A 24,682-nucleotide genomic window follows, 5' to 3' on the forward strand; every position below is an offset into this window, starting at 1 on the left:
TACGGGAGGTGCTCCAGTCCCCTGTTCGTCCTCGTGGCCCTCCTCTGGACTTGTTCCAACAGTTCCATGTCCTTTTTATGTTGAGGACACCAGAACTGCACACAATACTCCAAGTGAGGTCTCAAGAGAGCAGAGTAGAGGGGAAGGATCACCTCCTTCGACCTGCTGGTCACGCTCCTTTTGATGCAGCCCAGGATACGGTTGGCTTTCTGGGCTGCAAGCGCACACTGAAGCCAGCTCATTCATTTTTTCATCAACCAGCACCCCCAAGCCCTTCTCTGCAGGGCCGCTCTGAATCTCTTCTTTGCCCAACCTGTAGCTGTGCCTGGGATTCCTCCTACCCAGGTGTAGGACCTTGCACTTGGCATGGTCAAACTTCATAAGTCTGGCATCAGCCCACCTCACAAGCGTGTCAAGGTCCCTCTGGATGGCATTCGTTTCCTCCAGCGTTATCAACCGAACAACACAGCTTGGTGTCATCTGCCAACTTGCTGAGGGAGCGCTCAATCCCACTGTCCATGTCACCAACAAAGATGTTGAACAAGACCAGTCCCAACACCAATCCCTGAGGGACACCACTCATTACTGGTCTCCAGCTGGACATTGAGCCATTGACCACAACTCTTTACGCACCGCCATCCAGCCAGTTCTTCATCCACCAAGAGGTCTACCTATCAAATTGATGCCTCTCTAATTTAGAGACAAGGATGTCGTGTGGGACAGTGTTGAATGCTTTGCACAAGTCCCGATAGATGACGTACACTGCTCTACCCCTGTCCATCAGTTCCATAGCCCCATCACAGAAGGCCACCAAATTGGTCAGGCAGCATTTCCCCTTAGTGAAGCCATGCTGGCTGTCACCAAGCAGCATTTTGACATACACTGTAGAATCATAGAATAGTTTGGTTTGGAAAGGACCTTAAGATCATTTAGTTCCAAGCCCCCTGCCATGAGCAGGGATACCTCACACTATGCCGTATTGCCCAAGGTTCTGTACAACCTGGCCTTGGGCACTGCCAGGGATGAAGCATTTACCACTTCCTTGGGCAACACATTCCAGTGTCTCACCACCCTCACGGTAAAGAACTTCTGCCTTTTATCTGACCTGAACTTCCCCTGTTTAAGTTTTAAACCTATTGCCCTTTGTCCTATCACTACAGTCCCTGATGATAAGTCCCTCTCCAGTATCGCTGTATGCCCCCCTCACACATAAGCTTCCCACAGAATCACTCCCAGCTGAACTCTAAGCAAGCTGAAATTTGCTTTTCTGAAATCTAAAACTTGTGTCTTAACAGCAGCCTTCAGCATGCTCAGCCAGATCCCAAACTCCAGTATTGTGATCACTGCAGCCAAGGCTATTACTAAACCAAGATACTAAAAAGCAGAATTTCTCAATTTGTTAAAAGCAAGTCCTGCAGTGTTTCATTCCTGGTTTGCACATCAAACATTGGTATGAGGAAGCAGTCCTCTGCACATTCTAGGAACTTGATGGATAACATGAACTGCTGTATTGGTCTTCCAACAAATGCCTGGGTATTCTTGAAGTCACCCACAAGAATCAGGTCCCGTTGACCTAAAATTTGCTTTAGCAACCCAAATATTGCTTCAGTGCCCTTATCTTCTTGGTCTGGAGGTTAGCAGCAGATGGCTACTACAAGATCCCTTTTGAAGATGGCCCCTCTGATCACAGAATCGTAAAATACAGTCACAGAATAGTTTGGGTTGGAAGGAATCTTCAAACACCATTATCCTGGTTTTAGTTAATAAGTTAATAAAGTTAATTCTCTTCTTAGTAGCTAGTGCAGTGCTGTGTTTTGGCTTTAGGCTGAGAACAATGCTGGTAACACACCAGTGTTTCCATTGCTGCTCAGTAGCACTTACCCTGATCAAGGACATTTCAGTCTCTCATGCTCTGCCAGTGAGGAAGAACACAGGAAGCTGGGAGGAAGCAGAGACAGGACACCTGTCCAAAGGCACATTCCATACCACAGCACGTCATACACAGTATATAAACTGAGGGGTGTCACCCAGAAGGCCCAGATCACTGCTTGGGTCAGGCTGGGTATCAGTCAGCGGATGGTGAGCAACTGTATTGTGCATCACTTGTGTTTATTAATTGTTTTTCCCCTTTAGTTTTACCTTCTCTCCTCGTGTTATTTTCCTTAGTAGTAGTAGTAGTTTATGCCCTAGCTGGTTGCAACGGCTTAAGCACTGCCACTATGGACCCCAACCCTGAGTCCTTCCTTTATCTGTCTAATGGAAACTTAAAATTTACCTCAACACAGAATGTTTTGAGGAGAATTAGCTGGCACTCTCTTAGAGTAATGACACTGAATTGCTATAGAGAAATCTTTTAAGTTAACAGTAAGAGGAGTGCCAAAAGCACAAGCAGTATCGCTTTTTTTGTTCACAGGAACTATACATTATTGACAGTTTGGGTATTAACTCTTCAGGTACATTTACTATTTCTTTATGTGCCTATCATGCACTGGTGTTGAGAACAAGATTAAACAGAAAAAAACTCTTCCTTTAGCGTAAATTCACACATCAGCATCTCAGGTAATTTTCAGAGCTACAGTCTGAAATCAGTACTCTTTATGATGTTTCACTGTATTTATTTCAAAGCATGTTAACTATCAGTAGTGCTCATATCACCCCTTAAACTTTTACAGCATTACAAATTATTAATAAAAACAAACAAAAATTAAGCCCAAAACAACTCTTCAAAAACTAACAAACAAACAAACAACTCTTACACCTTGCCCCCAACCCCATGAACTGGTAAAAAAGCCCAGGACACAAACTCTCATTTTAGTGTTTTAGTCAATCAATACCTCCTAAAGGGAAAATAAAACAGTTGGGAGGACAGAGGGAGCACTACTGGTTTGCTGTTAATTTTTAATAAGAAATCTATAATTCTCACATACTGAAGATTTTCTGTATTATAAAGTTGTATTTCAATACAAAGTGAAATATGCATGACTGTCAGGCTGGAAGAATTTGTACAGCAATGCTAAACACTATATTGAATGGAATAAGAAAAACACAAAAAACCATGGCTAGTTTAAGCATTGAAACATCTGCAACAAAATTGTTAATATAGATTGTTTTGGACTTCCCTAACTTCTACCATACTTCTGACTAAAGAGCTCCAGCCTTTAAAGAAGCTGACACATACTCTTCATATGCAAGTGACAGACTTGCTTCTTGATGTCTCACAAGACTTTCAAACTTAATACTGTTGTACTAATACTGCCAGTGCAGACTCTCTTGATCCTGATGTGCCAGTGTTTCTAATAACATGTGATTTCCAGTCATATATTACTGAGTAAGAGGGATTCTCCCTACAACCCACCCGGTCCTGCCAAATGGAGACAGTGCAGAATACTCTTACAATTTACACAACCTATCTTTGAGGTGCTATGCTTTTCAACAGCCTAAAAAATCACTAGAAGATAAAACTGATCAGTACCTTGTAAGAAAAATTAGTGCCTTCTACACGAGGCTCTAAGAGTAACTTTGTGTTATTTTCAGTTCAAAAAAGTCACTTACATACAGTATGCACTACTATATATAGTTGCTAGGTAGATTTGAAAGAAGGCTGTATGTGACCTGAGCAGACTGATAGCTTCAAAATAAATGCCGTTAGCACACAAGTGTATCTTGCCCCCTTCCTCCCAAGTCCTTAATGTTGCAGTATAAGTGGTAGGCAACCAACATGTAATGCTACAATACTAGAAAAATAGTTTAACATATCTTCCAGCTGTAATTTTCTATTTAAAAAATTTCCTGTTATCTTGTCTCCGTTGACAATTTTGGCAACCAAGATACCTTTGAATAAAAAATGGAAAAAGATAGTATACTGCTTTACTCACACATATATAAAGAATGTAAAAGGTGCGTAGATAAATATACGCATATAGCCCCCAAGAGACTGCATCCTTACTCAGAACACTGTTGAAAGCAAACAGGCACCATGAAAACAACACCGTGTTATTGTGTTACAATGCTGATGCAGTAATAGGCACCTAAGCAGATATACTACACAACTTGAACTAAGATGTTATCATTACACATGATTTCATAAATGGATTCTCAGACTAGTTCATCAGTGTGATAAAAAAAAGCTAGGCACTTAACAGTAATTTTATTACACATTCTCAGTTGACATAAACAACCACCTCCTTGTGGCATCAATGGACAAGAAATAGAAGCTATTCCCTGGCCCACCATGACACAGTCAATGAATTAACATTGCAGATGTCACATCAGTACTATCATAGGACGACAGGACAGCAACAAAAATGTGTTAAATGGTTGAGAGAATTTAACAGACAGACATGGACCTCTGATACACAATGTAACCCTCATTGAATAGCCCCAAGTACTACTTCCTTTGCTCTTTGGTGAACAGTCAGGGTGCTTTGCATGCCTTTATTCACTGGCACAGCCATTGCAACAACAACAGCTTTTTTTTCCTGAGTAGTTAACACTGAAAACTTCAGACTTTGTTGAGGTAAGAACTGTTTTTGAAGAGGAGAGGACTAGGGAAAGCAAAGGGTTCAGTTATAGAAATAAGAGTTTGCTTTAATCCATTTACAAATCAAGGACAGGATAACTCACCTGTGAGCTTTCATTTCAAGCTATAAATATCTAAACTACTTCAATTAAAACTAACCATAGTCATTCAAATCATTTCAATAGAAGATGTGCAGAGTGGAAAAGGACATGAATTTTCCAAGTCACATAACTGCTTTCTGGAAGTGCTATAATTTTGAGAGTTAAGACTTCAATGACTTACTTGAGAGTATAGGATAATCTAAAAGTTTTAGCATAGGCCTCAGAGTTAGTTTTTGTTTAAATATAATGCTCTGGGTTAATATAATCATAATGCATTTGTGATTTTCAATGCATTTGAGAATACAGGAATGCACAAGTAGTTTTATTTTACAGCTAATATAACCATAGGTATACATCTGGGTATATTCACTCTGAATTACCATGACTAATAGAGTAGAATGTGGGTTCATTGCATCAACTCTGCCTGAAATGACTGTAGTGCTTTCCAAATCCTGTGAAATTATGTAGACAACTAGAAGAGTATTTGCATATCTTCCAAGTCATGAGCTAAACAGCATCTAAAATGGTTGAAATAGTGCACACTTAATAACAACAAAGACGAACAAGATTATCTGAAGTCATTCTCTGAGAACAGTATACCTCCTTTTGCACCAAAATACAGTCTGATGGGAAAACCAGACCTTCTACAGCCATTCTCCTCTGGGCTGAATCTGAAGAGCCTACTTCTCTGCACACAAAACTCAAATTCCTTTACTGAGAAACAGCAGTGTTTTGTTCTTCCCATAAAAGGTACTTTTTCACTCATGCCTACCTCACAGCTGTCAAAGTCCCCAGTGACTGGAAGAAAGGAAGTATCACACCCTTTTTAAAAAAGGGTAGAATGAGGACCCTGGGAACTACTGACCACAGTGCCTAGTAAAATCATGGAACAGATCCTCCTGAAAGCTATGTCAAGGCACATGGATGACAATGAGGCACTTAGAGACAAGCAACATGGCTTACCAAAGGCAAATTGGGGCTGACTAATCTAAAGACCTTACACAATTGAGTGACTGCATCAGTCAATACCTCCTAAAGGTATCATTGACAAGTGAAGAGCTATGGATGACATTTTACCTAGACTTGTGTAAAGCCTTTGATACAGTCCCACACAACATTCTTGCCACTTCATTGGAAAGATATGGGTTACAGTTAACAGATCGATGTCCAAATGCTAAACAGTAATGAGTGGCACCCCTCCAGTGTCCACAATGAGACATTCATAAATGTTTACTACCTTCATAAGTGACACAGTGGGATTAAGGGAATGCACCCTCAGCAAGTTTGCAGACACCAAGCTGAGTAGTGATGTTGACTCGCCTGAGAGACGGGATGCCATCCAGAGGGACTTGGCAATTTCAAGAGTTAGGCCCATGTGAACCTTCTGAAGTTCAGTAAGGCCAAGTGGAAGGTCCTGTATGTCTGTGGCTGGGGCACAAACCCCAGTATCATTACAGACTGGTAAACTAATTGATTGAGAGGAGTCCCTGAGGAGGATTTGGATATTCTGGCAGAAAGAAAAAACTGGACATGACCCAGCAGCATGCACCTGCAGCCCAGAAAGCCAAATGTATCCTGAACTGCATGAAAAGAAACACAGTCAGTAGGTCAAGGAAGATGATTCTCCCTCTCTACTTTAGTCCTGTGAAACAATACCTGGAGTACTGCATCCAGCAGTAGGGACATCAGCACCAGGCTGATACAGCCCTGTCAGCACAGGTCCACAATAGGCCCACAGAAATGGTCAGAGGGATGGAAGAAAGGCTGAGCATTGGGTTTTTTCAGCCTGGATAAGGCTCCTCAGGGACCTGATTGCAGCCTTCCAATACCTAAAGGGCAGTTTAAGACAGAGTTTTTACCAAGCAGTGTGGTAACAGGAGAAGAGACAACAGTTTTAAAACTGAAAGGGTAGATTTAGATGGACAAAAGGAAAACAGAGTGGTGGGCCACTGGAACAAGGTTGTGGATGCCCCATCACTACAAGTCAGGTTTGACAGGGCTTTGAGCAACCTGATCTACTGAAAGGCATCCCTGTATATGGCAGGGGGACAGATGATCTATGAAGGTCCCTTCCAACCCAAACCATTCTATGACACTTATCTCTGTATCAAATCTTAGATTCCCACTCACATGCTGGTGGCAATTTGAAATATCCACATACGGACATACTGCAAATAGGAGACTCCTTTATTAAGAATTTCACTCTCAATTCATCTTCATTTTACTCAAACATTCCAAACAAGTATTTTTCAGAAGATCACCTATGCAAAAGTTAATTCTAGTTAACTAATTTTTGTCAAAATTTAAAAAAGCAAAAGAAAATAAACAGCAATTCAATAACAATACTTCTGTCTATAATACATTAAGAATAAGGCCTTTATTAAAAACACCTGTACTAATCAGACTCACTAATCAGTCTAAATTAAGACTCCTTATGGCAAAATATAAGAGTATAAAATAAAAAAAAAAAAACCCTCAAACCACCAACAAAACACACCCACAAAAAAAAAAACCAACCCCCCCCCAAAAAAACAAACCACTATAAAAAAACCCACACCCAAAGCACTAAATAGCTGGCATCCCTTGGCACCAGTAAATATGTGGTCTTGCCTTAATCACTAAGTGATATTAGTAATATACTAATATGAGAAATTAAAGAATGGGAACATTGAACACTTTGACCCATTTTGAAAGAACAGTACAGGTATCAACAATTCCTCCAGAAGAAATACTACCGTACTCAAAATCTCATTCTGCAAGTTTACAAATATGAAAATTTTAGTCACAAAATCAGATTAATAAGGATCAACTTGACATAAAAACACAATGCTAAGGAAGAACTATGGCTTTTTAATACTAGTTTCAATTCTTAGCTATTGATTTAAAAATACTTCTAATATCAATAAAATCAACATGCACCTCAAATAGCTATTCACGTATCATGAAACAATGCCATGCTGTTACTTAATATATTTTATATTTATTTGTAAATAAGGGGGGAGGGTGAAACCACTTATAAGTCAATGTCACTATGCCTATATTATTTTCAATGGGTGTCCTGGATATTATATTGTTATATAACATAACATGTATATATGTTATATATAATGTTATATATATATATTTCCAGTTAATAAAGTATTCTTCATAAGTTTGTTGTAGCAATCCTATCTGTTACCAATGCTAGTAATACCAAATAGAGTATTTTACATACCTCTCAGATCCACAAAGTGATGAAAACAAGAAAATCCAGCTGACCACCATACTGGGTGTTCTCTGCAAACACAGCATATAAAATAATACAAGACCACCAGAACTAGTCTATACGCACCTTTTCACGGAAAGCTGGAAACATAAAACATGAAACAAAGCCAGCAGCAGACGAAACCTCTGTCACTCCACTTTCCACAAAGTAAACTCACCTTTCTTGTCCTTCCTCTACCTAAAACCACTTGAAGATACACACAGTTCCTAACAAATGGAGAATTTTCTGGTTTCTACAAAGTACATTTGTAAACTGAAAGCTATAAGCAGCAGTATGGTTTCTTTGACTAAATGTCAGTGGCCTGCAAACCACTGGCAGCTGACTGACTGTACCTTCCAAGTCAGGGATATAAACTGCCCAGAGTACTTTGCAATGGTGTACTCGAGAGACCTGTTAGTCACAGGTATATATACCTATAAATTTCTGACACAGAAAAGGAGAAGGTGCTATAATCATTGACAAGAAAAGCATATAAGCTAGAGAAGGTAACACAACAAGAGCTCCCTAAAAGCTGTATATATAACTGCAGAAAAAAAAGGGTACTCCCAGTTTTTGCAGAATCATGAAGTTAGAACAAAGTCCTCAATGAAGAAAAGAACTCCCTATTTTAGCAGCAAGAGATGCCATGTTACCTTTGAAATCAAAGCTGCAATAAATAAAGACTGTTGGGTTTTTTTAAATTAATAATGGGTAAATAGCTAAGACACTTGTTTGAATCTAAATCAGCACATTCAGAAATAAAGGAAGAGATCCTAGGCTAGAAAAAAAGGAAGCTGTGTCAAACCAACATACTTTTGTGGATATCACAAACGGAATATGTAAAAACAGAGTACATACCTGCTTCTTCCAACCAACTGTATATCCAGCAACATAAGATACTTAACTGGATGTGGAAAACCCAGTCTCAAATCAGTGTCTTCTTCAAAGCAAGGATTTAACTAATCCTTCCCACCACAGGATACTGTAAAGAATGTATTCTGTCTTTTTTTAGTTACAGAATAAGGGGTATAATACTGTCTCTACTTCAGCAGTTAAGAGACTGAGAATTAGGACACCATATACACATCCTCTGCTTTAAGAATGCATATTATTTTGCACCAAATGAAAATCTTCCACCAAAAAATGGACTGCAAAAAACCAACCTTGAAATATGCTATAAATTGATTCTTAAAATACAGAATCACCAGGTGGTTTAAAAAAATGCACAAGATTAAAGAAAAAGTTTATGAAAGCTTTATGAAAAACACTCTTGGCCCAGAAATTCCACTCACAGAATGAGCTTCCAGAGATACAGTAAATCATTCTCCTTATTAAAAAAAAAATAAAAAAAAAAAAAGAAAAAAAGACACAAACCATTCTGATTTCCTTTGCCAGCAGCAACTATGCTTGCAAAAACATCAACTCCATCTGCCCTCCCCACCAAAGTATAGAATCACAGGAGGAAACAAGACAAGGGTAAAACATATGCCGTATCTTTTAAACACCAAGCAAAGCCAAAAACTCCTGGGAACAATAACAACATAGGCGCTGAAGATTTTCCATGAGAAGGTCTTGAGATACTAAGGTGGAAGGCAACAGCATAAAACCCTAAAACAGAATGCAGCAGTTAAAGCAAGTAACAGAGTACAGATGTTTCATAACTTTGTTTCACCTTTGCCTTTCCACTACTCCCCAACAATGTCAAGCCAGTCACATAAACAGAGCAACAAGATCCCAAAAGAAACAAACAAAAACCAAACAAAAAAAAGAAACAAAACAAAACAAAAAAACCCCATGTTTCCTTTGCAGTTGTTTTCAGAAAAATTATTCAATTACTTAAGTAATTCTCAAGTAAAATTAGTAAGGAGGAACACTGAAATTATGTTATTTTTTAAGTCACTATCAAAATAATCATACAATGCTCTACCACAGACACAACAATAATTTTCCCAAAATAGCATAATACAGAAGCAAACATAATTTAGGTTTATTTTTCATTCTCTCAGCTTCATACAAGTCTCCTTCACAGACCATTTGGGAGCTTTGGCCTATTATTTTGGAAATTCATTTTCAAATTGGGCAAATTTTTGCAAATTCCACCACACAACTCCAAGAAAACAACAGTTTCGCAGAGTGACTGCAAAAAAATTGTTATGCTTTTAACAGGCCCTCCTCCACGATCTCGCTTACTATGATTCAAGCTCTCACAATATCTTTAGCATTAGTATTAGTGTTTGGAAAATACCAAATACTGTTAGCCTAAGATGCCAAGATCAAAACTCACCAGCAGTATCTTACCCTTTAGAAATGAATGGGCAGGGAAAAAAAGAAAGGAAAAAAAAAAAAGGAAATATTCAAAATATCTTTCTTGACTCTTTAAGCGCCTTTAAATGGCAGGAAGTGTTAGCTTAAGAAGAAAAAGAACCTTGTTTTGAACATAAAGGCCGCCAGTCCAGACAAGAAAAAGGGTCAGATACTCTAGGATTCTGTTGCAGAAAAAGAGACAATGGCCAAAAGCAGATGCCTGGAATACCTGTGGTTAGAGCAAAGCTAGCAGACATGGTACTTCCATTAAAACTCAGGAGCTTCATTAGCCAAAGAAGACTGACATATATTTAGCCAGTGGACTCCACATCATCAACAGCCTCTAGCTCCCAGTGGAGAAACCTCGTTTCGGAAGTGCAGTTTATATGACAGCGAAAGTAGTAGTTCAATGAGGTGTGGATAACTCAAAAAGAAACTTGCCATATTTTCTTTGGGTGCCAAGTACATACATCTGTTGGATATACACATCTCTATTTCTATAACCTTGTTTAGTGCTCCCTAGAACAAATTAAAACTTTTAGCCTCAGTTGCTTGATAAATGGTTGGGTTTTTTTTTCCTTTGGAAAAAATATTATCCAAATGAAAAGGCTAGTACTGAAAAAATACTTAAGGCTAATCCTTTAGTTTGTACACTATGAAACTTTTTCAGTTTAACTATTTCAGTTAGGAAGTCTGTTTCAGAAATGCACTTCCTGTATCTGTGAGCTTCTTACTCAGAATTAAAAAAAAAAACCAAAAACCTCTAGGCAATTTTATCCAGTTGCTGGATTAAAAGATAACACCCTCTTACTAATGTCTTTTTCTAAGACATTTACTTAAATTTCTATCCAGAAAGCAGGCTAAGGCAGTCTCCAAAAGATAAAAATGATACCCAACAGAACGGAAGACAAGGGAAATCTCAGCAGAGCCTGACTTTTACTGTAAGAATCTTCACACGCTGTCACAGGTTGCCCTGGGAATCTGCAGTCTCCAGCCATGGAAATACTCACACCTGACTGGACACCATCCTGAGAAACCTGTTCTAGGGTTGGGTGGAACAGATGCTCTCAAGAGATTCCTTCCAATTTAAATAGTTTCATGATTCTAATTAACAAGACCTACAAATGCAAAGTGACAAGTTAAGACAAAAAACGAAGAATATCTTGTATGGAAATGAAACTAAGGAAATCACACTAGGTGAAATATATTACCACTAAAGTAATTATTTGGTCAGTAAAAACTTTGTATTTCAACACTGAAGAAATTAGTAGAGCACAACATTAACATTGCCCATACAACTGTTTATGTTTCCAAATGGCTTATCTTTGCGCAAAGTTTTCACGTGAAATATGAATACGGACTAACCACCCCTGCATAATTTTACCAGTTGATTTTTAAGCCAGCTGAAGAATTTTAGTGAAGTCTACTTTAGTCCCTATTCAAATTCAGAGTAACTTCACAAGACTTAAAAAAAAAAAAAAAAGTAATAATTAGATAAATCTAAATTGGAAAAGCTATGCAATTGACTGGGTTATCACCTCCTTTACTTATCAAAATATGGTTTCCCAATTTTTTATGTAACATACGCATGCCTAATTTCTACGTTAGGATTAGTAAAATGGTAAAGAATGCATATATCTACACTGCAGTGCTTTTACAGATGAACCTTTGCTGATAGATTACAGCTTCACTTTCATTTTTATTAATAACCTGAAATAAATCCTGAATACATGCAACTGCTGTTGATGTAAGGATGGTACGTACCGGGTTCTACCTAGAGCTGGAGAGTTTACGTAGAACACTGACTAGATCCTGTTTTTAAATACAGGAACTACTTTCATGTTTTTTCACTTGCTTCCCTCCCAGAAAAATATATGATCTGGTACAAGCCAATGACACAAGAATGGCAAGATAATATGCATCAGACTTAAATACATTCTAAAATATTGTTTGGCTGCTGACTTCAAAATGATTGGAATGGGTTCATCGAGGAACAAGACAAAATGCGCATGTAATTGAATTAATCTAAAGGGGAAATCAGATACTTCACTATAATTTGTGTACATCAAGTTACATTATCAAAGTAATTAGAAATTCATATTTGTACTATTTACTTCAAAAATACTTTATGCTACTAGGTTTTAGTAATGTATAATTTATGCTCAACAAGCAAATGAGCAGAGCCCAGGGCCTTCCTTCTGCCTCCACCAAATTTTGTCTGATATTGCACATCTGCATACCGAGAAAACTAACTAAATTACCATTATAAAGAGTTTTCCAGACTTCTCCCACAAGACATTTAAGATATCCCCAAACTCTTCATTGTTCAGTATTTCTAAACAGGATTTTGACAGCTCACTCTCTCCATAGTTCTCCCATGCAACAAGTTTTAGCAAAAAGCACGGATTATTCCCATAGCAGAAATCTAATGCCAGTTGCGAAGTTTACCAGTGCTGCTTGAAGCAACTGCCACTAACTCTACCACAGTCAGTATTTTCTGTTCACAGACATGACTATGTCAGCCCAGGCCTTTGTGGATTTAACCAGACCATGTCTGGCTACCAGGAAGCAAGTGAGAAAGTAACCACAGCATCAGATGTCACCTTCCTCTCTGCCCTATACTTTTTATCTGCCCTTCGACTTATTTGGCAAAGAATTAACATAGATTTCTATGACAAGATCTCATATTACCAACATTGTTATTTTCATGAAATAGGCCTAATCATATACAATGAATGACCAATTGGAAGAATGAGGGAAGTGTACCTGTGAAGGGAGGTCACAAGGAGACAGTCGGGTAACTCCTGAAAGCACAACTGCAATTACTCAGAGTCCTCCCTTGCAGAAACAGCATGGGTACACTTAATCCTGCTACAAGGTAGGCTGAGAGACTAAATGACCTCTAAAGGTTTCTTAGAGACCTACGTTTCTATAAATCCTCTGCTAGTTCATTTGCCCAGAAATTGCACAAGGCAGCACCTCAGTACTGTTGCCATTACACAGCAAGTAAACAAACGGTGGCTTCTTGACGGTGGGAGGTTTTTAGCAAAGTGGTTTCGTTTAAGCCAGACTGAGACCGGGGCCGGTTTAATTCAGCGGGCGGAGCTGGAGGCCGGCGCATACAGGACTCCCGCTGGCAGAGTGGCCGCGGGGCTCCACGCCGGACTCGAGGCCCGCTGCCACCGCGGCCCAACAGGTGTGCGCCCCACCGCTGAGGTGACGCCTCCCGCTCCGGGTACCGCCGCGGCGGCTACTCGGCCGTCCCGCCTCACAAGGGCCGCGCACCCGGGGCCCTATTCCGCATTGTCCTCACCGTCCTCCAGAACCGGACGGCTCCAGTGGCGTGGGCGGGGACCACAAGGCTCCCGGGCGGAGGGACGTGCCCGCCCGACCCCAGCCGTGCCGCTCCGGGCCGCCCCTCACCGCCGCCAAAGGGAACGGCCCCTCTCTCAGGTACCTGGCAGCGGCTCAGCTCCTCCGCCAGACGCCGCAGTTCTCCCTTCAGCTCTGCCACCTGCGGTGCCTCTGCGCTCCCCGAAGCCATCGCCGGCGTTGTTGTAGCGAAAGCCTCTCGCCCCTCCACAAGGGAGGACAAGGGAAAAGAGGGTCCGCCAAGCCCCTGCTCGCCCGCTCCTGAGGGGAAAGGGAGAGGAACAGTGCCGTGAACCACACAAATGAAAACTTTCTCCCTCTCAGCTGCACTTACCGCACGGCCGAGCGCCGGAAACAGCAAAGAAGAAAGACGCGGTGCAATGACGTCAGCGCAACGGCTATCCCAACAAAGAGCAGGGGCGAGGGGCAGGTTTGAATTTGCCCGCCCGAGCGGCACGGTTGCGCATGCGCCATGCGCGAGGCTGCAGCGGGTTGCCGTTGGTCTTCACAGCTTCACTCTGGGTGGCTCCTCCGTGAGGCTCAGCCTGGGGCGGCCGGGCTTGGTCGGGGTGTGCGAGCCTTGACGGGGCACACCGCCGCGGGCGGGCGTGTTGTGCGAGCACCTGCCCAGGGGGTGCCTGAGCGTTATTTTCCCTCTCGGTACAGGAGCAGCTGCTGTCCAGCCAAGGTGCTGAGCGCAGCTCTTTGCGGGTGCCGGGAAATCCGGCTGATTGCTGCCCTTCTTGAGCTATAGGAGCGCCCACAGTTGTCTCACATCTGTGTTGTGATACTAGAGATTTGCACACGAGTGTTGCAAATATTTCTGGCTGTGGGGCGCTGAGGCTCCAGCATTTACTTTAGTAAGATGTAACATGACTTTCTGGTTTGGGTTTTTTTTTCTTCACCCACCCCTGCCCCACCCCACAATTCGGTACTAATATATGCAGGACAGAACTCAGAAACCTGGTTTTAGAGTAGGATTTGGTATGCACAAGCACCCAAACTCTCGGACACAGGAAAGTTAGATTTATTATTTCCAGCATTGTATTTGAGAGTCTGCAACCAAAGGCTAAGAAAGGTGTGAAAGGTCCAGCTGTTGGACTGCTGCTGCTACACAAATGTGCTGGATTTAAGATCAGGATATGCAGAGTATTGGTTTTGAAATAAAGGGTTAAACAGTGTTGCTAGTGCAAATCTTTGCTTGTTTCCTGTAGCCTACGCAGGAAGCATAATACTCATAAAAAGACTAGATTTTTTTCCCAAGCCAGTGAGTGAAGAAAGAAAATGAAATGTGAGATCAAGACATTTTTTAGCCTGGGAATGAGCACCAATTGAATTGTCATGTCAGTATCTTGCTCTAGGAATATCATACATGTTTTTACACATGTATGTTTTCTTCATTGTGACAAGTATGTTTTCTTCATTGTAACTTTTGCACAGATTTTGGAAAAGTTGCCCTCAATGTACTACTATGAGAAGAAATAAAATGCTTCCTGTATGTGCATGCAGAGGAGCAAAGGAGCTTTACATATCATGCGAATTATAACATGTATTCCAAGGTCCAAACCTTCCATCTGTGGCCCTGACAAACATTCAAGCATCCTTGATGATGCCTTTGCGTGTGAAAGTCATTTTCTGCAGCACGTGGAGCTCTGGAGTCCCTTATCAGAAGGGAGTGACTACTCAAGACAAAAATATCTATTTTTGTATAACTTTATATTAAAGTATTTTATTATGACTGCAAATATTATCTGGGCAATCACAAATGTAAATTTAAAGGTGAAAGACCATATTTGAGTATTCTCTGTCCAGTTATATGGAGATGTAAGGAGATTCAACAATTACCTGATCCATACCATGTCTCTCCTTAGAACATCCTTCATAATTTTTATTGCTGCTCATTATTCATTGTATACCGTATCATCTTATGTTCATGATCTTACACTTTCAGATATTTTTGTGTTATTACATGTTCACTTAACCATGACCATCCTGTCATAATTCTGATAATTATGTTTTTATCTTTATCTTTGCTTCGAAGGGGTTTTAATTCTTGCCTTACATTACCCAGTCACTATGTAATATGTAGCCTTTACTTTTTCCACATCTCCTCTTTTTAATGGCTCTCCTTTTTTTTACTTTTCTTCTGTTTCCTAATGTTTTTATCACTGTCCCCTTGACCGTTTGTTCTCTATTACACATGGGCAACGAGAAGCTAGCCTTACTTTAAAAGCAATGTACTTGGATGCTAAACAACTATAATGACTAAACGGGATTTGAAAATATTTTCCAAGTACAAGGTCATTCAAAGTTTAGCTGAAAAGATTCAGTTATTACAAGGGCTAGGTTCACAGCTTGACACAACACAAAACAAAAGGACACAATTCCAATCACTTTACAACTTAAAAGAGAAATTTGTGCAATTGCCTTTACTGTAGACACAATAAGTTACACAGTGAGCACACAAGCAACACTTTGCCATAGCCAGATACTCATTTTATGGACATATTTTTTTTGTATACAGTTTAATCATCTACACATTTATTTTCCTTCCATTTTGTAAGCTGGCTCTCTATATAAAGTTTCTAGTTAACCCAAACATTCCCATGCATTCATGATAATTCTTAGAATATTTCGGAAAACCTAAAACGTGCAGTTGGCAAGTTTTCATGAATCAGGAGACCTTGCCTTGTTCTGGAGAATTTTGTACATTATCTTTCTCCCAAACCTCCGTATTTTGGAACACCTGCATTTACAGCTATCAGATGTATCACTGTTAGGCAGAATTCTTCCAAGCCTAAATATTTCCCTTAGGATTTAACTTTTTTTTGAAATGAAACAACATTCAGTTTGAGTTGTGTCAACACAGGAAATTTTCCTCATACACAACTCTTGAGCAGGCAAGCAATTTTTGTCTTTTCCACTTGTAAGAGGTCTATTAGAAATAGATCACACAATTGAAATCGATTAGCTATGGCTTTTGTCACTTAGAGTGTCTGTAAAAGTGACACAAATAAAAGTTCTGAGTTGCCTCAGTGGCAGAAAGCATAACTGGTTTTGGTTGGTTGGGAAATTCTCCATCTTTCTTTGAAATATGTCCATAGTACAAATATGTTGCTGTTACTCCTGATTACATAATTTCTATTTCTTCTCCTTTTCTAAAGATGAAATAGAACATTATTCCATCCACTTTGGCAACCCCTAATACTTCATTATTAGAAGTCACAAACATAGATACGCGATAGAGAATTCTCATTTTCTTTCAAATGAAAGATGTCATTACTATTCTAACTGGAAGTGTTAACGTTTTCTACTGAAGAATTTGCATATCTCCTAGGATTTTTATGTTAACTATTATTGTACATCGCCAGTAGTTTGGTAGGATATAGAATCATCAAACGGGTACTTTCTGGAATATGCTTTTCAGCTACAGTGAGCAAAGGAAGACAAAATTGCTGAAATTATTTCTAGCAGTTTTTGACAATGTCCTTGATATTTTTGTAATTTATGTGTTTCTCAGGAGCACATTATAATCCTGGGTATATATCTTGTGTAGACAATGCAAAAGCATATTCAATTTCAGTCAGGGTTTCTGGAGGTTTTGTTACGTGGGTTTGGTTTTTTAGAAGTTGTTTTTAAATGGCTAGCTATAATGCAGCTTATGTATGCATTCAGGGCCGCAGGAGACTTCATCGTTTTGGGAAGAATAGTTTTTGGATATAAAAATGGCAAAGTCTGTAGTGAGAAAACCGAGAGAAAAGGAAGACCATTTAGATGGAGTGAATTGGTAAAAAAGGCACTTGACCAAAACTAATTTTGGTTTTTTTTTTTTCCTAAATGCATCTAATAAAAGATACTGCTTCAGATCTCATTCCTACCATTGTGTCATATTCAACTGAATTTGCATAGTTAAAAAATCAGAGCTGGAAAAAGTCAGGATGAGAGCCTAGGTTCACTGACACGGGGACCTGGAGTTCCACCAATAGCTTGACTCGCTTCTCACTTCATAGAAAGAGTCATTTTCATCTCATGAGCAGGGAAGAGGGCAGCAGAGGTCTGATCTGCTCTGAGAAGACAAGAGCGAGAACCAAACAACTTCCTAAAATTTATCAAAATTACTTTGGATGTAGCTTTGTGGGGAAGTTTGCTTTGGTTTACTACATCTCTACTACACACTATGACTTGTGTATAGGCTGAATATATAATCAACAAACAGGTTACATTCCTCCAGGTTTCTACAGAGTCATAGAATCATAGAATAGTTAGGGTTGGAAAGGACCTCTAGATCATCTAGTTCCAACCCCCCTGCCATGGGCAGGGACACCTCACACTAAACCATCCCACGCAAGGCTTCATCCAACCTGGCCTTGAACACCGCCAGGGATAGATGTAGTCCTACTAGAGGTCTCTCTAACATTGCCTTGGGAGTCACTTTTCCACTTACCTTTGCAATCAGGAAGACTGAGGTTCTTCATTGCCTGTTGTATGGGGTCACAGACCATGGCACAGCACCCTTCAAAACAGTGAAAAGCACAAACCACTAAAATAGATTACGACATGTCAGCAGAGCAAAGCACAGAGGAAGGAGGTAGTTAGCAGTGTCCTGATCATGGGGATGAAGCTTGCCCCACCCCATAGCACCTGCCAGCAATCTAGTGGGAGGGAGGGACCAGCAGCTGGAGGTAATTAGGATGAAGAAGCAGATTCCAGGGTCTGGCTGGCCTGGCAGGGGGAGATTGGATCTGTGTTGTGGTAAGATGAGGAGGTGGGTTTAGCTGAGCCCTGGGACTTGATTGTTTCATTCTTGATTTGTTTCTTGGTAAAATTAAAACACAGGAAGCTGCTGAGCTTTGACTTTGTATGTGGTGTGTAGCCTGTGTCATAGGCTAACTGGGAGAGTCACCTGTTTGTGGAAGGGTTGCATGGAAAATGAAGAGCTGAGTTCTATCACCCTGAAAGAGGGTGTGAAGAGTACATGGCCACCCAGCCTCAATGAAGTAAGACAAGATACCCTTCTTAACCCAAGGAGTGGTCCATGACCACCCAAACTTTATAGAGCATGCAGAGAACATAGAGGAGACTCTCCCTAGCCCTAGGGATGGCAGCTGGGAACATACACCTACACATCTTTACTCTTACCAGATCATTGCTTTCATGCACATGTATATAATACAAGAACCAGAAACATATGCAAATGCCTCAGAATCTATCAATTTTTAATATTAGGAGTCAGTTTTGCAACAGTTCATATGTTTTAGTATTGCACACTGGTGAACAATGCACTGAAACATACTGATTTTCTGACTGCAGACAGATTAAAAGAATAAGTACTGGAATTAAATAAGAATTTCAGCTTTAATTAAAAAAACACCATATTTTAAGCTTCTGTCATTCAGAAATAATAAGAATTTTTAACAGAATTTTTAATGTATGCCAGGCAAGCTGGAAAATACATTTAACTTACCTCCTTTCACATAGTGGAGAGTTAAAGGTGTAATCAGGTTAAGTCGCAGCAGAGTGCACAGCAGTAGCCTTGATAAAGCTACAGTTATTAAACAGGGCATAAATCAGAAACCAGCAATGGTGTTGCTCAGAACAGAGCCAAAGCATATGATTTTCAGGTCTTTGTTTAACCATTCATACTGTCTTAGGAAAGACCCTAGGAAAACAAACAAGTTGGAACAAAATATAAGCACTGGTGGTTTAGTCAAAAAATATTTGGAGCAATTAAAACACTTTCTCTAGTTTTGTCAGTGTACTTGTATTACTCTTATGTATTATTTTGCAGGCACTAGCTTTTTAAGAGGAAAATATTCTTAACTCCCACTCTAAGATAAGGGGCTTTTGACATTTTGGTTTAATATCCCTTTTGCCTCAATTAATTTTTTTACTTCAAGTTCTAAGCTAGATGTCTTTGTATTTGTCTCAGTTGACCATCAGATTTAAGTTACAGTTATTTACAATCACCTAAATTGACAATTCAGAAACTGCACCAGATGAAAAAGTAAGATTCACTTTTTATTATCTGTGCGCACTGTGGCAGTAGCAAAGAGTTACTGGGAGGCCACTTTGTGCTGCAGTATTTCAGTTGCTAACACTGTTCCCAAAAGCAGTGTTTGCTATAAATTCTCAGCCCAAGGGAACACAAAACAGATACTGCACATTGCATTCTAGGGTGGTACTGCAGAGTCAGCCCAACATGAACTCTTCTTGCAGCCTGAACTCCATCATCACAGTGGGACTCAACTGACTCAATCCGGTAAGATAGGGCTCGTGTATTTTGGCAGCGATGCAAAGTTGTGACTTTGAACTTTCCTTTCCTACTGTGGTTGAGTTTAGAGTAACAAAGTGAGACACTGTGCCTGTTGATTTAAGTTTTCAGACACTCTTTTTACTCAACAGAATTGCTTCCTTTAGAGACAGAAAATATTACATAAACATCTGTATTTTTCAATAAACGGAAGTATTACAATGCAGACTGCAAGTAAAATTATCTGGAATAAATTCAGAAACAAAATATATTTTCTCAGAAATTAAGATTTTTTTAATGCTGAATTTTAATAAATATGTTTTACTGTTTCTGTTAAATTCCTCAGCAGTTGTATCGTAGTAATGTGCACAAGATAAGAGTTGATTTAAACATGTAAAAGAAGTTTACTGAGTTCTGAACTCAATGAGGGTTCAGTAGAGAGTTTTTCATGGTTATTCATTTTGGAGTGGACAAGCAGTTGTCAGATCACATCCCATTTGAAAGTCACAAAAAACATAGTTTGCTATAGTTTCTATAGTTTATTTTTTATTCTAGTACAAAAGTAAATAAGTAACATCCTATTTGAGTCATTTGCCAAGAATTATTGCATTTTTTTTCTTTTTTCCCCTAAAAAAAAAAATAATTTAATTATTGTCAGCTCTCACAATTTTATTGCAAGTTTGTTGTTACTGTTATTTTCCTTAAATCCCCTTTTGGAGTCTTTTAATTGCATAAGAATTTCTAGGTTATTTCTTCTGCTGCTTTTAGCACTTCTATCCCTCAAAGCAGGACAGAAATGTGACCCAAATCTGATCTAAGAACTCAAAACCTGAAAATCAAATAGAAATCACTATTTTATTTTCATTCTGACCTATGTTTTTTGGACATTTAGTACAGGTAACACTAGATACTTCTTGTAAGCAATAACAAAAAAAAAATTATTTGGTTTCACTACGAAACAATGGAAGCAATATGTCAGCGAAGACAAGAAACAAATAGTAAAATACTGATACTAAAAGTTTTCACTGCTTTAGTTGTGTGAACTCTTACTACAATATGATATATTGAGGCTGTGAAAAAGATGAAGAAAATATGTTGCTAAGACAGAAATTATGTTAGGTCATGCCTTGATTTGGATGAGGTATAGCTACAAACAGAAGAATATGGGTATTCTCATTTTGCAATCTAACTCTGCTTTTTCATTATTCTCAGGTAAGGCTTTGTGTTCCCAGTGTGTGTGAGGTTGTCATCTGTCTCTCTTGACCAATCTTGCACCCTGGCCACATGGCTCCTGAACACATATTCTGTTTCAGGAGTATGCACAAAATGATCTGATCCCTGAGTTGCACTGGTCTTTTGCATGTGTTTTCTGGCAGTATTTCATGATCTAGAAAGTCCTTTTATCTCCACTGAGATTTCACATCTCATTTCTGAGAATCCAACCAAGTTAATTTAGATGTTAGTGCTTTGACAAACAACTTCTGAATAATCCAGAAGCAGCTTAAAATACAGTCTTTGTCATCTCTAGTGCCCTGTAGATGGACAAATCTTACGTAGAAACTTTTAGACAAGGAGCAGAGGAAGCAGCAGAAGGCAGTAACTTCTTAAAATGTAGCTTTATGGGCTAGATGGTAAGAGTTATATACCCTCTAAGAATACTCAAGAATGTAACTTGGACTCTGAGAACTCTGATTATCTGTGTGCATAATTCTGGTTTTGCCTACTATAAATGGGGAATACTCATCTGCATTATCTGAAGAATTTATCATATATAGTGTTAATGAGATTATTATCTTATATTTTGAAGTATATTGAAGCATTCCTGGCATACTTTGCATACTGCAATACTTTGATTTTTTTTAAAGCAAATTTGGGAAGCTTGGTGCTAATGCCTCAGCTATACCTTGCTCAGACACCATTTAGAACATGTTTGTTGGTGCTAATAAGACTATAACTCTGCCAAGTCAAGGAGACCCACTTCATTCTGAAACCTCTCGGTAAAAGAATAGACAGAGGAAATGTAACCTAACACATGAGGGTCATTCAGCACACTAAAAGTACTTACCAATTGCACAGTATTTATTAGGGGGTGGTTCTGACCTCATGCTTCAAAACCCCCCTATTCTATTATTCTTACAACATTCATTGTAGGAGAAATAGCTATTATATTGATTTATATTAGATGAAATGTTGTTTGTGGGACCAAGGTCGCACTTGCACTCCTCTGACTGAGTTCGGCAAGCAAACGTTCTCAGTCATTGTCCTTTTTACCTATCCCACCATTGTGTAGTGAGATGCTTGACCTTTCTATTTGGAAATATTTTACAAGATAGTAAATTCACATATGAAACAGTTTCTGAAACAGTCGGAGAAATTAAGCCTTCGTTCAGGCAAGTCATCAAGTCATGCTGGAGAGGCACAAGTGCTTCAGTGCCTGGAGGACACCAGTGGAAAAAAAAATATTAAATCTAAAAGAGAATACTTACCTAGGAAATTTCAGCATAAACCAGTAATTTCTCTCAGTAGCTAAACAAAATCTGGTTATGTGAAGATGGGTCTCTGCTCTTAAATAGGATTCTTATTTTTGAAACATAAAAATAAATCACTGTGAGAGTTCCAAAAGATATACTGTGCCTGGATACAGCAGAAGATTTAGTATTCCGGTATCCCAGACTAAATCAATAACTGGCATCCTATCTGGTCCAGCTACAGAGAGAACATGATTTGCATCACTTTAATGGATTTCTTTTCCTATTGAATAATACCTCATATGAATACTGTTTTAAAGTTTATTTGGGTGAAAATTCCCTTTGTACAGATTATATGCTTATGTAGGATTATATAAAATGGAGTGCTGCTTACAGAAGTGCTGTTACTTATTTCTGTGGTATTCTAGCAACCAAAGTAATAAAAAGCAATGTATTTCAGTGTCCACAGAAAGTTTCAAATAAATATGGAGCCCCTGACTTACTTAGCAAATGGAAATTCTCCATCTACCTATCTTTATCATCATTGAGGTAGTAGAAAAAGGTTAGAAACTTATAATGGAACATAAAACAATATCCTTTATTAGTATGCTGATTTTTAATTAATTATATTCAAGTAGTATCAGTTACATTGATATGAATTGTCATAGAAATTATAGTTTACAGGACCAAAATTACAGCAGGTTGCTGAGCATGTGTGTTGTTCACTTGCTCATTCCCCCCCCCCCACCCCCAATCTACTTGTGTTTCTATGACTGAAACAGTAGTTGTCTGCCACTTTATTTAGTCTCAGTAGGCATGTTGCCCTTGCCCCCAGCAACTGCATTATCCATAATGAAAGCAGAGAGTACTTCATCCTTGGGCCCACACCTAGACAATACTAAGTATGAGTTGCAGCTCTGCTGAACAGCAGGCCCACTACTTTCTTTCACACTCCTTATGTAGCTAACAAAACTTCAGCTGTGTTTCAGTTCCTTGGAACTGGATAATTTTATTTAGAAAATGTCAGTGGTCACATTATCCCTGACCTTGATACTTCTTCTGCTCATCAGTCCCTTTACTCTCAGCAAAGGAAACTGTATACTTTCTATTTACTTTTTAAATCCCTCAGAAGTATTTATTTTATTTTGACTGTTTGTGTGTTGTGGCAAAGATCTCTGTCCATATCCAACTCAATTCTGATGACTAGGAAACATTAGACCCCAAGGTAAAGGTTACACCATTCTTTATTTCCTTCATTCTGGCACACTCAGGGATACTCCCTGGCCATGCCCATCTCCTTGATTTTTACTTTCCTTTCCTAAAAAATGCATTCTGTTCTACACATTAGAAATATGCTATTTCTAATCCTGATTCTTTCTCATTATCACCTTTTGCTCATTTCTGCATCTGAATCATCACTGCAGGTAACATGTCCCTGTCTCTCTAAGAAGGTCCTTCTTCTGGCCTAGTCCTGTGGTTATGTTGCTTAAAGTTCCTCCTTCTTTTCCAGGAGTTGGCCCTTCATGTCCTCTTACTCAGCAGTATAGGCAAATCCTTAGGTAAGCTGGCAGCTTCCTGTATTCCATTTGCCTCCAGTTCTTTTAACCTATGCTGTTGACTACTGTTATCTTATGTATTCATACTGTCTTCCATAATGTCTGTCACTATCTGCACACACCTTTGTTTGGCAGTCACTACATAGCACTGCCACGTATTCCTTACTTTGGAAAAATTAATATACTTTTCCATCATGCATACGCCAATGGTTTCCTTCTGTTCAGTTTGATAACCTGTCATCTGAAACTGTATATCCCTCGGAATTTTTGTTCACTTGTGATCTCTTGAATGGAGTTAAAATGGAAGTTAAAAACAGTGGCTGCTAGTGAAGAGCAGTATTACGGAAAGTACTGAATTTCTATCCTTTCTTTTCCAGACCAGTTACTTCCATCCCAAGGTCCTTCTAGTCATAGTCTCAGGCAATCCTTGTATAGACTGTGCATATAATTTATTCTAGGCTTTAGAGGGCACATGCTATGAATGCAAAGCCTTTCATACATGCTATTTCTCATATATTTTGTTTCATTGAATGGCACATACCTACTAGAGGGGAGACAGGGCCTTCCCTTGGAGTAGCACTAACTCTCCCATACTCACTTGTATCATCTGTTTGCTGGCAGTAGGAGTATCCATTCCTACTGCTTCTTGCCTGTGCCTCCTCTTCTTCAGCAGCTGCATGGAGATAGAGTATCGCCTTCCCTTCCAGAAGCCTCACAAACAGAGACCTGGGCAGGACACACAGAGCTGAGCACCCTCTGCTCAACACAATAGGAATGTTGATGCTGTCTTTTAGGAAGAAGAGGAACATAGGAGAAGTAACATGAGCTTTGAACAAAATGCCCAACAAGAGCAGCTTATCAGAAAGAC

General features: G+C 39.4%; 1 protein-coding gene and 3 long non-coding RNA genes across 7 annotated transcripts in view; all 4 read right to left on the minus strand.

Moving 5' to 3' along the window:
- Positions 1–14,124, minus strand: part of CNTLN (centlein) — a 199,616-nt gene extending 185,492 nt beyond the window's left edge. The window contains exons 1-2 of one of the 4 annotated variants that reach the window (XM_065661947.1): positions 13,875–14,124; positions 13,626–13,801 (exon numbers count right to left, since the gene is read on the minus strand). In XM_065661947.1, the coding sequence (XP_065518019.1) occupies positions 13,626–13,712 (87 nt within the window). In that variant the 5' untranslated portion in view covers positions 13,713–13,801; positions 13,875–14,124. Of the gene's footprint in view, positions 1–1,881; positions 1,932–13,625; positions 13,802–13,874 lie in introns of those variants that run through there. The other 3 variants (XM_065661945.1, XM_065661948.1, XM_065661946.1) reach the window with 3 other exon arrangements.
- LOC136004939 (uncharacterized) lies at positions 6,292–7,899 on the minus strand. The gene is made up of 3 exons (XR_010608621.1): positions 7,835–7,899; positions 6,751–6,881; positions 6,292–6,449 (listed from the first exon to the last, which is right to left on the minus strand). It is a non-coding gene; the product is annotated as an uncharacterized LOC136004939 (long non-coding RNA).
- Positions 14,125–15,973: 1,849 nt separating the features above from the next.
- Positions 15,974–19,122, minus strand: LOC136004598 (uncharacterized). The gene is made up of 3 exons (XR_010608544.1): positions 19,005–19,122; positions 17,985–18,053; positions 15,974–17,606 (listed from the first exon to the last, which is right to left on the minus strand). It is a non-coding gene; the product is annotated as an uncharacterized LOC136004598 (long non-coding RNA).
- Positions 19,123–19,139: 17 nt separating this feature from the next.
- LOC136004600 (uncharacterized) overlaps positions 19,140–24,682 on the minus strand; it is a 54,199-nt gene continuing 48,656 nt past the window's right edge. Inside the window, exons 7-8 of the long non-coding RNA XR_010608549.1 lie at positions 24,413–24,540; positions 19,140–19,199 (exon numbers count right to left, since the gene is read on the minus strand). This is a non-coding gene — a long non-coding RNA (uncharacterized LOC136004600). The remainder of the gene's footprint in view (positions 19,200–24,412; positions 24,541–24,682) is intronic.

Source organism: Lathamus discolor, chromosome Z, assembly GCF_037157495.1.
Source record: "Lathamus discolor isolate bLatDis1 chromosome Z, bLatDis1.hap1, whole genome shotgun sequence".
NCBI classification, from domain to species: Eukaryota; Metazoa; Chordata; class Aves; order Psittaciformes; family Psittacidae; genus Lathamus; species Lathamus discolor.